General features: G+C 40.9%; 1 protein-coding gene across 3 annotated transcripts in view; it reads right to left on the reverse strand.

The window, feature by feature from the left end:
* Positions 1-847: 847 nt before the first annotated feature.
* Positions 848-14,435, reverse strand: part of NTRK3 (neurotrophic receptor tyrosine kinase 3) — a 409,774-nt gene continuing 396,186 nt past the window's right edge. For 2 of the 3 annotated variants that reach the window (XM_061158653.1, XM_061158654.1), the window contains exons 17-19: positions 9,931-9,972; positions 5,974-6,132; positions 848-1,939 (exon numbers count right to left, since the gene is read on the reverse strand). In XM_061158653.1, the coding sequence (XP_061014636.1) occupies positions 1,754-1,939; positions 5,974-6,132; positions 9,931-9,972 (387 nt within the window). In that variant the 3' untranslated portion in view covers positions 848-1,753. The remainder of the gene's footprint in view (positions 1,940-5,973; positions 6,133-9,930; positions 9,973-14,435) is intronic. The other variant, XM_061158655.1, reaches the window with a different exon arrangement.

Here is a 14,435-nt window from a genome sequence, read left to right on the forward strand (position 1 = left end):
GGCAAAAGGCCAGTCCATTCAGTAGCTCTGTGCCTGGGGCGAGGTGGACGGGCTGGGAGAAGCACAGCCTCTCTTCCCCCGCGGGAGGGCTCCCTGGGGCCAGGCTGTCAGATTCCACGGGCCTCTTGTGGTCTTGGGTCAGGGGGCCCGGAGACCCATCCCATCACGGTCCTTGACAGCGGCCACTGAGAAGGCAGTGATCTCCCTGGTGCCGGAGCAGAGGCAGCTGGCCCCAGCCCAGATGCTTCTTCATTCTCTCTCCTTGGTCGGGGCTCCGTCCTCATTAAGATGCCCAGCCTGCGGCGGGGGCCAGGCATTGGACGCCTCCCAAAGCAGCCTCGGCCCCTCCCCCACCCCCAGCCCACAAAAGCGATTCCTCAGCCCCTGCATTTTCACAGTAGCTCAAAGGCAGATGCATCAATCCTTCCAGGGGCTGGAAACGTGAGGGGAATGCCAAGGGGCCAGGTGCAGGTGCCAAATAGATTCTCCCCTGCTGGCTCCTGCCCACACCATTGCCTGACTCTCTGAAACAAGCACTGCCTGGGCCTCTGGCTGGACCTGACCCCCTTTCCCAGCAGCGGGGTTTACCCGGGGCTTAACAGAGCTCCTGAGAAGTGGGAGCTAGAATCTAGAGGAGACAGGAGGAGACACAGAGGAGCGAGGGGCACACCTTCAAACACATGCAAGGCATGAAGTCTCCTGCTGTTGGAACCCTGCTATATCCACATTTACAGACAACACGGGGGATGTCCAAAACCCCCCTTATCTCCCCAGGAGCCTGAGTGTGGGAGGCGAGGCCAAGGAGTCTTTGCCTGATGGAAAGACAGAAGGCAGTGCCATGACAGGGTTCAGATTTCGGCTTTTAATTCTGTGGCTCTTTAAATCCAGAAAGTCCAGTTTTTGAAGTTCAGAGGATAGATGACACATCTCTTTCAGATTTAGAAAGGAAGGCGCGGTTTACACCCAGATGGATGTAGTCCACGGTCGCCATGGTTTCGTGTTTTGCTGTTGTTTGTTCAGTGTTCACCTGTAGGCGCCATTGTTGACCCCCCAAAGCATGAGGACTGTACTTTCTAGAAAGGACAAGTTAGAAAATCGTCTGAAAGTGGCGGAGAGGAGGAAGGCGGTGGAGACGATGGTCAGGGGAGGCGTGAGGTGTCCCAGAGGCCCCTGGTCTGGTGTTCTTGCTGACCCTGTTGACGCGGTCTGCCCATGCGCTGGTGCAGAGCGTGAGGCTAACACTCCTGTGCAGGTGATCACACCTATGCAGAAGTGATTGGCACCCTCCCCAGCTCCTCCCATCCCAACACAAAGATTGTCTCTCTGCATCTTTAAGATCTTCTGCTCCCACAAGATGGAGCTGAAGAAACGCAGGCCACACCCATCACCTACGCAAATTTCCAATTGTGTTCATAATATATAAGATTTTCTGAGTTGTCATTACAGTCTTGCGGTTTCTGTATCAGCAGCTTCTCTGTGCATTAGAGAAGAGGGTATCTCTCTGTAGATATAGATAGATAGATAGTTAGATATATAAATATATATATATATATATATATATATGCCAAACTGCCTTACAGGGTTTTTCTCTTTCTTTTTCAGTGTTGTATGTGTAGCAGGCACTTGAGTTTATATGAAGATGTTTGCTTCAGTCAGGGATGGAAGAAAAGAGTCTATGAGGTGGAAAAGAGGGATGGGGTGAGGCCAGGAGAGAAGAGGCAACAGAATATGGATTTGTGACCACCGGCCACTGCTAGCCGAGGATGTCCAGGTAGATGGGGGTGGCTTTCCCCAAAGCATGGAGGATCTTGTAGATCTCCTTGATGTTCAGCCGCTGCTGCGGTTCCCTCTGCCAGCACCCCAGCATGACATCATACACCTCTTTGGGGCAGACTCGGGGCCGCTCCAAAACACGGCCTTGGGTGATGCATTCGATGACCTGGAAAAGAGGAGAGAACAAGGAAGTCATCGCCAATGCTCAGCTGTGGCCCAGCGGCTCAAGCTCAGTGGAAGGCTGTGACTTCAGTGATGCACTTCTGTGTACCCTGGGCTGGAGATCAGAGTTGCTCATCTGTCCTGGGCATGAGTTCCAAGTGCTAGGACCCAGCACTGGCTGGTCCAGGCCCCTGCTGCCCTCTATACTCCATCTCTGCTCTTTTAAATTGGAGGATAATTGCTTTACAATGTTGTGTTTGTTTCTGCCATGCAACAATGTGAATCAGTCATATATACATACACACACACACACGCACACACACACACACACACACACACAGACACGCACGGACTACAGCCCACCAAGTTCCCCTGTCCAAAGAATCTGCCAGGCAAGAATACTGGAGTGGGTTGACATTCCCTTCTCTAGGGGATCTTCCCAACTTAGGGACTGAACCCAGGGTGTGTGTGTGTATATATATATATATATACACTCCCCCTCTTGAGTCTCTGTCCTAACACCCCCATCCTGCCCCTCTAGGTCATCACAGAGCACCAGGCTGGGCTCCCTGTCTTATATAGCAATGTCCCACTAGCTATCTATTTTACACATGATATGACAACATATACATCAATTCTACTTTCTCTGTTTCTTTAAAAGTCCTTAACACTGGGACCAACTGCCTGACTCACCACTGCCGAGCTGGGCATCCAGAGAAAGCCAACTGGCCTGACAGGACCTCAGCATCCTTACCTGTAAGACGGGCACCATCCTTTGACCAACTCCTTTAAGGAGCAAATGAGGAGGAAAAGGGATTGTCTGACTCAGTGTACCGAAGGGGAGGCCACAGGGAGGAGAAGGAAGAAAGCAGATGACGTATAGCTGGACCATCCCCTGCTGGCAACTCAGGACCATGCCTGTAATTTGCGGTTGGAGTCCAATTCCCCAGAGTGACTTCTTTGCTGCCACTGTGAATTTTCAAGGTTCCATCTTCCAGTTCTCAGGTTATTTGAACTTCTTCCTAACTCTCACTATGTAACCTTGGGCAGCTTACTGACTCCAAACTACAGTTTCCTCATTTGAGAAAAATTGTGATGATAAAAACACACAGAATTGTCTCTAGGCAAGTGCTTTCCTGGTGGTTCAGTGGTAAAGAACCTGCATGCCAATCCAGGAGATGCTAGAGACTTGGGTTTGATCCCTGGGTTGGGAAGATCCCCTGGAGGAGGGCATGGCAACCCACTCCAGTATTCTTGCCTGGAGAATCCCATGGACAGAGGAGCCTGGCGTTGCAAAGAGTCGGACACGACTGAAGTGACAGCATGCATGCATTTCTAGTAGAGAACGTGAAAAGTATTATTGGGTTGGCCAGAAAGTTTGTTTGGGTTTTTCCTTAGGTTGCAATGGAAAAATCTGAATAAACTTTTTGGCCAGCTTCACGTTTCCCCTTTTTGTCCCCATCAGTCTACCTGTAGTCCTTTTTACTTATTTATTTATTTTTACTTTTAGATTGCACCACATGGCATGTGAGACCTAGTTCCCTGACCATGGATAGGACCCAAGCCCCCTGCATTGGTAGATGGACTCTTAACCACTGGGCCAACATGGAGGTCCCTGTGTGTGTAGCTTTTATCTCCCTAGGCTGCCCCCAATAGCACCTCGTCTGCAGTGTGGCCTCAGGTCACTCTGGGGCAGCTTGTCAAACAATCCCTGTGTCGGCATTTTCCTGGTCCTGGTCCTCCCAGTCTGCAAAGGCCCACTAGGCTCTGTTCTTGGCGAGTCTGATAGGTCTCCCGCTGCTCACGTTCCCTGCTTTTATTTGAGCCTTGTCTCCATCCTCCATTACCTTCACCTCCATGAAAAGAGGTCTAGTGGAAACTGAAGGAGTGGCTGCTAGTGCTAATATTAAAAGCACTGGGATGTCTCCTACAATGTAGGGCTCTCCAGATTGTCAATTTAATAGAGAAATTCGTGATTGGTGACTTCTAGGACTTGATTGCTGGGGTGGATGGAGTGGACGAGGTAACTGGGGGCGGGGGGAGGTAGGAAGCCCATCTCCAAGGCCAATGCCTAACTAAGGAGTGTCAGAAATGACCTCGTTTGCAATGCTGAGGCAGGTCAGGTATCCAGGACAGATTGTCTGTTGAGACCAATAGAGCCCTCAGCCCAGAGTCCCCTCTCCACCAGAGCCGCCAAATTACATAGGGGCTGTGATCAGGATGCGTTGTGCGCCTGAGTGCATGCAAATGTGCCAGTGTGTGCACACATGGATATGTGTATATGCATTCACGTATGTGTGTGTGTGCGTGTCTGTTTACTACCACCACCTACCCAGGAAAACAATAGTTTTGTGTGTGTATGTGTTAGCACCTCAGCCATGTCCAGCTCTTTGCAGTCCCATAGACCGTAGCCCACCAGGCTCCTCTGTCCATGGAATTCTCCAGGCAAGAATACTAGAGTGAGTTGCCATGCCTTTTTCCAGGGGATTTTCCTGACCCAGGGATCGAACCCAGGTCTCCTAAATTTCAGGCAGGTTTTTTACTGTTTGATCCACCAGGGGAGCCCACGAAGCACCCTAACAAATGAGTTTACATATGCACACTTTCATTTTTTTAGAAAAGGCTCTTAAAATGTATTTTCCTGCTTTGGGAAATGTCATCAGGAGCCATTCCATTTCCAAATGATAACATAAATTTTAAAAAATGCCTTCTTTTCAGCCTTTGATATTTACTTAATTAAATGGTCAGGGTACAGGAAAGCCAACATGAACATAGCTTCCAAAAAGAAAGACACTTTCTGGAATATTCAGATAGGATTTTAATATTAAAAGGTCCTCGTGTTCATGTTTTCCCAGAAAACAGACCATAGACTGCAATCTTTTATAGGTCTGCTGGGTTGTGAGACCCAGCCCTTTACTGCTTACAAACTGGACTGAGTTCCCTGGGGCGACACAAGTCACTGAGAAGCATCTTGCTCTGGACCACAGCCCGGGCCTTCTCCAGGCGGAAGCTTTCACCTCTGAGACCAGGCCAATCCACTCCAGAACCCCAAGCAGCCCCCCTTCCTTTGTCTTGCATTTCAACAAATGTTTGTGTGAAAACTACTGAGTTAATACAGGCTAATGTGCTTCGGAAAATGCCTGGCTTTAAATGTGAGCTGTTATTCAATTTGATGGCTAGCACTTTTTATTAATACTGTACATCAAAAGTATAAAAATGCATAATGTGTATATTACTACACTTACTATTATGATTCATCTTACTCCCGGAAGTCCACACACAACTCTATCAGGTATGTGAAATTTGCCTTCCCCATTCACCTTCCAGCACATCTCTGGGCCTGGCCTGCCTAAAGCCTCCAGGGACACAGATGATCTAGTGTACTAAGTAGTAGGTGTTTCCACAAGACGGCACAGTTGAAAAACCTCATAGCTGTTTTTTGTTTTCACTTTCTGTCTTAGTGAAACATTTGTGATTTTTAAGTGTAGCAGAGCAAACAGAACTGTGCCTTGCATCTCAATTTCGACCTCTGATTTCATGCTCTCTTGACAATCACAGCACATTTCCTACAGCTATGCTTTTTTTTTTCCTATCAAGAAGGTTGCTCTCCTCCTGCTTCTGCCGACATTTGCTCTGCTAGCTTCAAACCCCACCCAGTGTTTTGCACACTCTTGTCTAGGTGCTGGCTTCAGATATCTATTATCAGCCTCCTGCAAGTCAAGGTTCCCACCTGCCCCTTTCTTTCCTTTTTTTAAACTTTTTCTTTTATAATGGGGTATAGCCGATTAACAATGTTGTGACAGTTTCAGGTAAATAGAAAAGCAACTCAGTCATACATATACATATATCCACTCTCCCCCAAACGTCCCTCCCATCCAGGCTGCCCCATAACACTGGGCAGAATTCCCTGTGCTATACAGTAAGTCCTTGCTGGTTATCCATCTAAAATACAGCAGTGTGAACATGTCCATTCCAAACTCCTTAACTATCCCTTCCCCCCACCCCATCACTCCTCCAGGCATCTGCCCCCTTCCATACTTCTGTGTTTGAGAGCTGGAACCATGGCTGCTTTCCGTAGGTGAAGATCTCCCAGAGAATCACCCCAAAGCTCCACACGTCACTCTCCGTAGTGAACTTCCGGTACATGATGCTTTCAGGGGGCATCCAGCGAATGGGGAGCATGGTGTGTCCTCCCACCTAAAAGGGGCCGAGACAGAAGCACAGACAGAGTGACCCAATGACCAGAATCAGTTTCATCAGCCTGCACTCTTTATACACAGATGCCCTCTTGATGCATCATTCTAAGATAGCCAAATGGGATGCAACTTTTGTGTCAAAGGGCCAGCGGAGATGCTGACCTCCAAGCCCTAGGATGCTAGAGGCAGCTAGGGTAGCAATCAGAGATCACACCTAAGGGAAGGTAGGCTCCTTGGCATGGAAGGTCAAGAAAGATTACAAGACGATTTGAAGTGGGAGAGAGGGTTTCAGAATCTGGTACTACAGTCAGATCTAACCTTGAGAAGGAGTCCAGAGGGAAGTCACAGAATCACTGAGCGAGGCTAACAAGTCTCAGAGGATTTACAGACATTAGCTTAGACTCCTTGGCCAAGGAGGGGAAAGCACAACGTGGTTGATGTGCACCTACTCTGTAGAACTACGGCTCTAGCGTTTATCTGACAATCTTGAATTTCTCACTGCAACTTAGGGTTTGGAGAGAAGGGGATGGGGAAGTTCAAAAGCATGAGAGATCACATGCTAATAAGAAATCAGGTGGACCACAAGCGAATTCACAACCATTCTTAGCAAGATCGCAAAAGCCAGTAAGGAGAGTGTTTTTTAAAGTAACCCAAGGAAGACATTGGGCTTCCCCAGTGGCTCAGAGGTAAAGAATCTGCCTGTGATGCAGGAGACATGGATTTGATCTGTGGGTTGGGAAGAGCCCCTGGAGAATGAAATGGCCACCCACTCCAGTATTCTCACCTGGGAAATCCTATGGTCAGAGAAGCCTGGTGGCCTATAGTCCCTGAGGTCACAAAAGAGTCAGACACGACTTAGTGACCAAACAACAACAACAATAACAAGGCCATTCGCCAGCTGTGGATCTACTGATCTGACAGTCCAGCATATGAGGAAGCAACTGACATTCAGGCTTTACTTCCTTGAGAAAAAACAGTAGGGAAATCCTCACTGCCCAGCAGGTTAGAGATATTATTAGCATAAGTGGAAGAAAATTCACAGCATGTTTTAGAACTCACGAACTAACTGCATCATTCATAAACAGAGCAGCAGAAATTGGAACTTCTGGCTAACACATGAAACTTGTTAGAAAACTGTTTTCCACTGATCGAAAAAGAGCTCTCTATAAATGAACTATTATGATGAACGATGAATTGAAGCTCTCATTTCTATGATGGGCCAGTTGGAGGAATTATAATCATAAACACTTAAGAAAGAATGAGTTGCTGAAGACGGGCAATCTTGTTACTAAAAAAAGAGATCATGTTTGCATTATCCACAAAGTATTTTAGAAGGTAAATAATAATATGGATTTGCAGAAGTTGTTTTCAACCTGGGGTTTTATAATCAAGATAGTTCTGCATCGAGTGTAAAGACAAATGAAGATGTTTCTTTCAGATAAGTAAAGACTCAGAGAGATTACCACTCATGGCCTTTCAGAAAAATAAAGCAGAAAAATTAATTGAGGATGTACTACAGGAAAATGAAAACAGAATCTAAAATATACAACGAGTTGGAACATAACAAACAGTGCAAAGCAAATAAGTCACAGAAACACAATTTAAATAGAAATAATGGTCAGTACGATGTTAGTTAAATGTAATATAATTACTAATAAAGGATTTCTGTAAGACAGAGATATAAAGTAAACAATACCACTAATAATGCTAATAGCAATATCATTGCTACTATTAACAATATTCTGGAATGAAACTTTTAGATAATATTAAAAATAAGTGCATAGAAGAGTAGATAGGGAAATAATTAAAAGCCCAATAAAGACTCTGCAAGGGAATTTATAGTCTTCAATTGTTGTAACAGTTTAAGTGTGCTTACTAAAATATTAATGTAGCTACTAAAAGAATAAAAACAGTACATATGGTTTCCAAAGCAGTTTCAGGAAAATAGAACCAAAAATCTCTAACCAATATAAAAAGACCACAAAAAGGAGGGACAATGGTGAAGAGCAAGCACAAAAGGAAAAAGAACTTTAAATTACATCACTATAGACAATGAGAACTAATAGACTATACTATCTTTTAAATAAAGAAAAAAATTATGTTAAAAAACCCAAGATACATGTTATCTAGAAAAGACATGTTTAAAAGGAAATAACAGAAAATATTGAAAGTTTTGAAAGAATTTAAAAACACAACAAACAGTAAAAAAAAATACTCAATATATGATGTGCATAAATTTAATACATTGATACATAAAAATAAAGGGCAAAATATAACTGAATAGATGATATAACTTGAATAGATAATATTCAATATATGTAATACACATAAAAATATAATCCATGTATAAAGTATATTATATATATGCTATATGGTCAATATAGACTATATCAAAAATTGAATATACATATGAAAAATATTTCAGGAAGTCAAGAACTAAATGAAGACAAAATGATCTATATTATATCTGAAGGTGATAAAATTTGCTATTATTAAAAATCACAAATATTTTTACTCAAATTAACAGCAATAAACATGTATAAAAAAGTAAAATAGGTTATAAATAAAAGAAAACTGACAAAGCTACAATTACAAAGGAAAATTAAAACACTTATTTTGCAAAATGACAGATCAAGAAGATAACAAAAATATACACTCAAAAAATACAAATAATGAGAGTTAATTGATAGATACAGGTCATGTATGTATCTTTTGCCTCCTTAAAAAGTTGCATATTATTTCCAATTATCTAAAACATGTTTACAAAAACCAATCTCATATTACCCTAAAAAGAAGTCAGAAATTCCAAGAGAAAAAACAAGGTAAACTAAAGTAAAAATAAAAGAAGAAAAGCTATTCTTTCAAAAGATGCCAAAAACTACCAACATCCTTTTCTGACTAATGGTTCCAATTCATTAGTAATAGAAGGTAAACTTCCTTTATTTAATACACTAATTAGCATATTTACTGATAAAACACTGAAGGCATAGAAGGTATCTTCTATTACAGATTTGATGCAAAACTCTGTAAGTGATCCTAGTCAATACAATAAAGTGAGAATACAAGATAAAAATACTGAAAAGGAAGAGTCAAAACTACCATTGTTTGCATATGATATGACAGTTCAAGACAATTAGCTATAAAGCAATTAGAACCATTGTATGATTTAGTAAGCTACCCAGACATAAAATGAATATACAAAAATCAAATTACTCTCACGCACCAGTAGCAATGACTGCAAAATTCAATGAAAATTAAACTTGTTTGTACAATAGCAACAAGAACAACAACCAAAAAAATGTTTAAAATTCCTTGGTATAAACCTTAGCAGAAAATTTATAAGGTCTATGTAAATGTAACTATTAAAAAAACATAAAAGAAGATCTGAAGACATGGAAAGATGTGTCTTTTCCTTGGATAAGAAGACAGTTATAAACTTCTCATTCATCCCAAAATTAATCTAAAAATTCAGCACCATCTAAATAAAACCCTCAATGGCATAATGTATGGAAACTGACAACACAGTACCAAAATTCATCGAGAGGCGCATTTGATTAAAAAACTAAGATATACTTGAAGTAGAACAACAAGGGGTATCAAATAACAATATCAAACTACAGGAATGAACACACTGGGTTATTGGCATAGGAATAGACAAATTTCTTTGATCAATGGAACAAAGTGGAGTCCAGAAACAGACTCACGTATCAATACTGGAATTTAATATATGAAATGATGGGTTAGTAATCAGTGTAGGGACAATGAACTATTCATTTAAAAAGTACAGTTAGATACCTACCTCACACCATATACAAAAATCATTTCCAGATGGATTAAAGAGCTAAACATAAAAAACAAAACAATAATCATATTAGAAGAAAACTTAGAAAAGTATTTGTATAACCTCAGGAGAGAAAGGCCTTCCTAAATAAGACACATGTTCAAGAAGCCATAAAGGACAGAATTCAGAGATACCCCTGGTAAAAATTAAATATTTTTGCATGGCAAAATACAAAATAAACACAGTTAAGAAACAAATGGCATATTTGCCATATATGTAAGAAGGAATTAAAATCCATACATTATAAAGCGTTTTCTTTAAATTAGTTAAAAACGTGAAATCCAACGGAGAAATGAAGAACAGATGATTCACAGAAGAGCTACAAATGGCCACAAACACATGAAGAGATGTGAGTTAAAACAATAGACACATTTTTTATCATGTGAGAAAAATGAAGAGATTGGTACTATCCAGTGTATAAAAAGCCTGAGGGAAGAGTTGTTCATTGCTAAGACTGGTCAGCCTTTTCTGAGGGCAGCCTGGCAGAATATGTCTGCCCTAAAGATGTTAAGTGCCTTTTAATTCAGCAATTTCACTTCTAGGAGTATTAGAAAAATACTTGCTTATGTAAGCAAAAATACTTCGTTGAAGATATTTTATTTCATTGTTTTTAAGGGCAGCAATTTGTTCATCATTAAATGTATATGCAGCACTTAAAAGGAATGTAATAGAGTTATGTACAGTGATATGTAAATTCATCCAGGATATAGTAAATGAAAGTGTAAAACATTTTAAATATATATTAGCATTCTCATTTATGTAAAATGTGTATGCATAAGCAAATATATTAAAAGGCAATAACGTGTAAGTCTGTAAATGCATAGAAAAAGGTCCAGAAAGATAGTCATTAAGCCAGTGATTTCCTCCAGGAAGGAAAAGTGAGAAGACTGACCAAAAAGAAAACTCCATTCTTTCTATGTTATGTATTTCTATGCTGTCTCTTCATGAGCATGTACCACATTTGAAAATTTTAAAACAATAAAAGGAAAAAAACTAAACATATGACTAAAGGAAAACCAGTGGACCTAATTTATTTATGCTATGTATCAAAATTTTCTTTAAGAAAAATTAGGTTTCTGGTGAAAGTTAGTGGAATGGTTTATTGTACCTGGTTTCTTGAGTGAAAAGGAAAAGAAGTTAGGAATATGGGAACATTTCTCTTGATGAGAAATGGTAAATACCAGATTCTTCCAAATCGATGTGGGCTGTTTGCCTTATTTGATGATTTTATGCATAACCCAGAAGAGCCATTTCAAACTGAAATTTCCAAATGCACAAAAAGAGAAATCTGAGTGTGTTGGCATAAATTTTGAGGAGTTTAAGTCTCTGGACCGAAAATTATCAGAAAGGTATTAATCAGTCACAGAGGTACTGTTAAGAAGAATTTTATTAAGATTTTCACTGGGTGGCATCGCCAGTGTGGGTGAAATTTATACAGCATTCCTCCAGAAATGGACTAAAATATTTCAAGTGGACTGTGATATAACAACAACAACAACAAAAGCAGTAAATTGGAAGTCAAAAACCCTGGGTTCTGATGTGACTTTTGACAAACTCTTAACCTCTTTGAATTTCAATTTCCTCATCTTCAACACAGGAGTTAAGCAACAGCTGTGTCTAAAGTGAGATGATATATTCAATATGTAGAAACCCACCGAGCATCATGAAATACAAGAGTAGACACATAAAATGCAGAAACTGTGCCCTGTCTGTGTGTGGTGAGCACCAGTACAAGCCTGATTTCCTAGATTGTCCTTATTTCCCATAGGCCTGCCTAGACTATACTGATTTTCCTTCAGAGCTACCTGCATTCCTGTATCCTTCTCTCATATTAGAGAGATCCACTCTGGGAAAGTTATTGGTCAAATCCTTCCCAGGTTAAAAAAAAAAAAAAATATATATATATATATGTATGTATATTTATATATATATAGACAAGTATCCCCATGATGAAACCTAGCCAGGCAAACAATGGGATAAAATAATAATGTTAATAAGAATAATCCTAATTAATACACACGGAATATCACTGGATGTGACACACACTCTGCATTTAAGCCTGTTTCTCATACTATGTGGTAGAATTCCCTATGATCCCCATTTCACAGATGAAGATAAGGTAACTTGTCCAGGCACTGCCTGAGAAATTCTAGTTAATGATCCAAGCTCTCAATGAGATACACTAAGAATCTGAAGGCTGAGCCTTTGAACAGGAAATATACAGGAATAAGGCAAAAATTCCAAGGAATGAGTCAAGAAAAAAAATAAGTCCTTGGAGATCTTTATATTATCCTGCCTTAGATAACTCTTCCACCACTTCTATTATTGTGGATTCAAGATGCTTGTCAGCCTGACCTTCCCTCACAAATTTCCCTTTCACCTTAGGATGTCAGTGGCCACTGATGATCATCGTCGAGATCCATTATTTCATTAGTGGCTGCAAAAGGGTGACATTCTAACTCTAGCATTCCCTCTGCATACATCAGCTGGAAATCTTCCATGAATAAGAACTTTCCTTTGTTAACTATGGGTTACACTGGTGACAGTTTATATAGAAACTCCTTTTATCTACCAGTTTTCAGAATAATGAGTTCCTTCTGTGTGTGTGTGTGTTAGTCACTCAGTCGTGTCTGAATCTTTGTGACCCCATGGACTGTAGTTCGCCAGGCTCCTCTGTCCATGTAGTTCTCCAGGCAAGAATACTGGAGTGGGTAGCCATTCTCTTTCCAGAGGATCTTCCCGACCCAGGGATCAAACCTGCATCTCCTACATTACAGGTAGATTCTTTACTGTCTGAGCCACCAGGGAAGCCCGAGTTCCTTCTCTAGCATCCTCTGAAGGTGACCAGTGAGAGGTTTGTTTTGTTTTAGCTTGTTTTTGAGAAGCATACTTAATTATTTGTGCATGTGTGTGTGTTTACACATTTGAAGTGTTTCAGTCAATTATAATTTCTGTTTTTGATGCTCACTGTTCAATCTTTAGCCAGTAGCAGCCTCAAGCTGGCACGTTTCACCAAACCCCAGAGGTTTGCAAGGATAGCATCCTTGCTTTCTGACACACACACAAAAAAAAATCCTAGACTCATTTTGTCCACTTGCTGTCCTGGCCCTAACTCAGTTATTTTTTCCAAGGAGCCTTGGGTCCTTTCAGTGGACAATGGAATTTAGGGACCACATGATGGAAGCCAGGAATGCTCACCTCTGTTGGGTTGATCAGTATTTATTTCTAGGTCCTTATAGTGGAAAACACTAGAAAAATCTTTCCTTTGAAAGGAAAATATATCATGAGTTCATATTGATTTTTCCAACTCAAATTTAGGATTACAGAGTTTTACTTAATTTTTTTGGTTTTATATTTGGTGGGGTTTTTTTGCTGAAAATCTTGATTCTTACATTAATAATATTACTTATTTTCTTTTCCCTTATATATATATATATATATTTCAAACTTAGCTCAAGATCATTACCTACAACATGACTCCTGAAAGCTGGCTTTGCAGTTCTTCTCATCTTTAGGATGTACATACTAGGGACATATCTAAGACATTGATGTGTTTCAAAGTCACAGGAAATAATTCCTCTCTGAGTGGCCAAGTCACCAACATCATGTGCAGGTTTATTTGTTTCCTTTTGCTTTTGATTTTTAAGAATTGCTTTCCTTTTTCTTTCCCATTCAACATAATATTTTGTAACAATGCAAAAGCCATTACATGATTTTAAAGTCAAAGCCAAATCAAGGTACATGAACCTAAGTCTAGTTTCTTCTCTGCTCACTCCCTCCATCCTGCTCTCCTCCTCCCCTAAGGCAACCATTTCATGCTTGTTTTTAGTTTATTCTTCAATTGCTTTTAACATAAGCAAATAGGGATTGTATTCATTTTTCTCACTTCATAGACGGAAGTCCCATACTGTGTCTGTTATACGCTTTCCTTTTTCCCCATGAGGGTTCTCTCACTCCTTTTCTAGCTAGACTGGCCTCCACGTGCATGCCTCCACCACACTGTACCTAATCAATCCACTCTTTATAGGCCTGGCATTGCTGCCATTCTTTCAGTATTGCCAACAGGGAAACGCACTTTTTACATATAGCTCAGGACGTTTCTCACTCCTTCTAAAGGGTAATAGCCTAGAATTCTCACGCAATATAATAGGCAGAGAGAGAATTCAGTGACCACTGAAATGATTTCTACCTAAGGTCCATATAACTTTGGAAATACACGCAATCCTGGAACCTAGCAAGGATAGTTCTGAAGGTTTATGCAGATCCTTAACTCTCACAGATTTTTTGTAACACGGAGAACCCCCCGTGGTACAGCAATTTCCCTGCCCACCTGTTCATGCACACACAAGCGCAAACACACACACACTGCCACTCTCAAAGGGGAAGACAAATGTTTCACTCATTCTAAACCTCAGGAGAGAAAACCTACAGACCACAAATGAATAAACTCTATGAAATATTAG

The sequence above is a fragment of the Dama dama genome, chromosome 13, assembly GCF_033118175.1.
Source record: "Dama dama isolate Ldn47 chromosome 13, ASM3311817v1, whole genome shotgun sequence".
NCBI classification, from domain to species: Eukaryota; Metazoa; Chordata; class Mammalia; order Artiodactyla; family Cervidae; genus Dama; species Dama dama.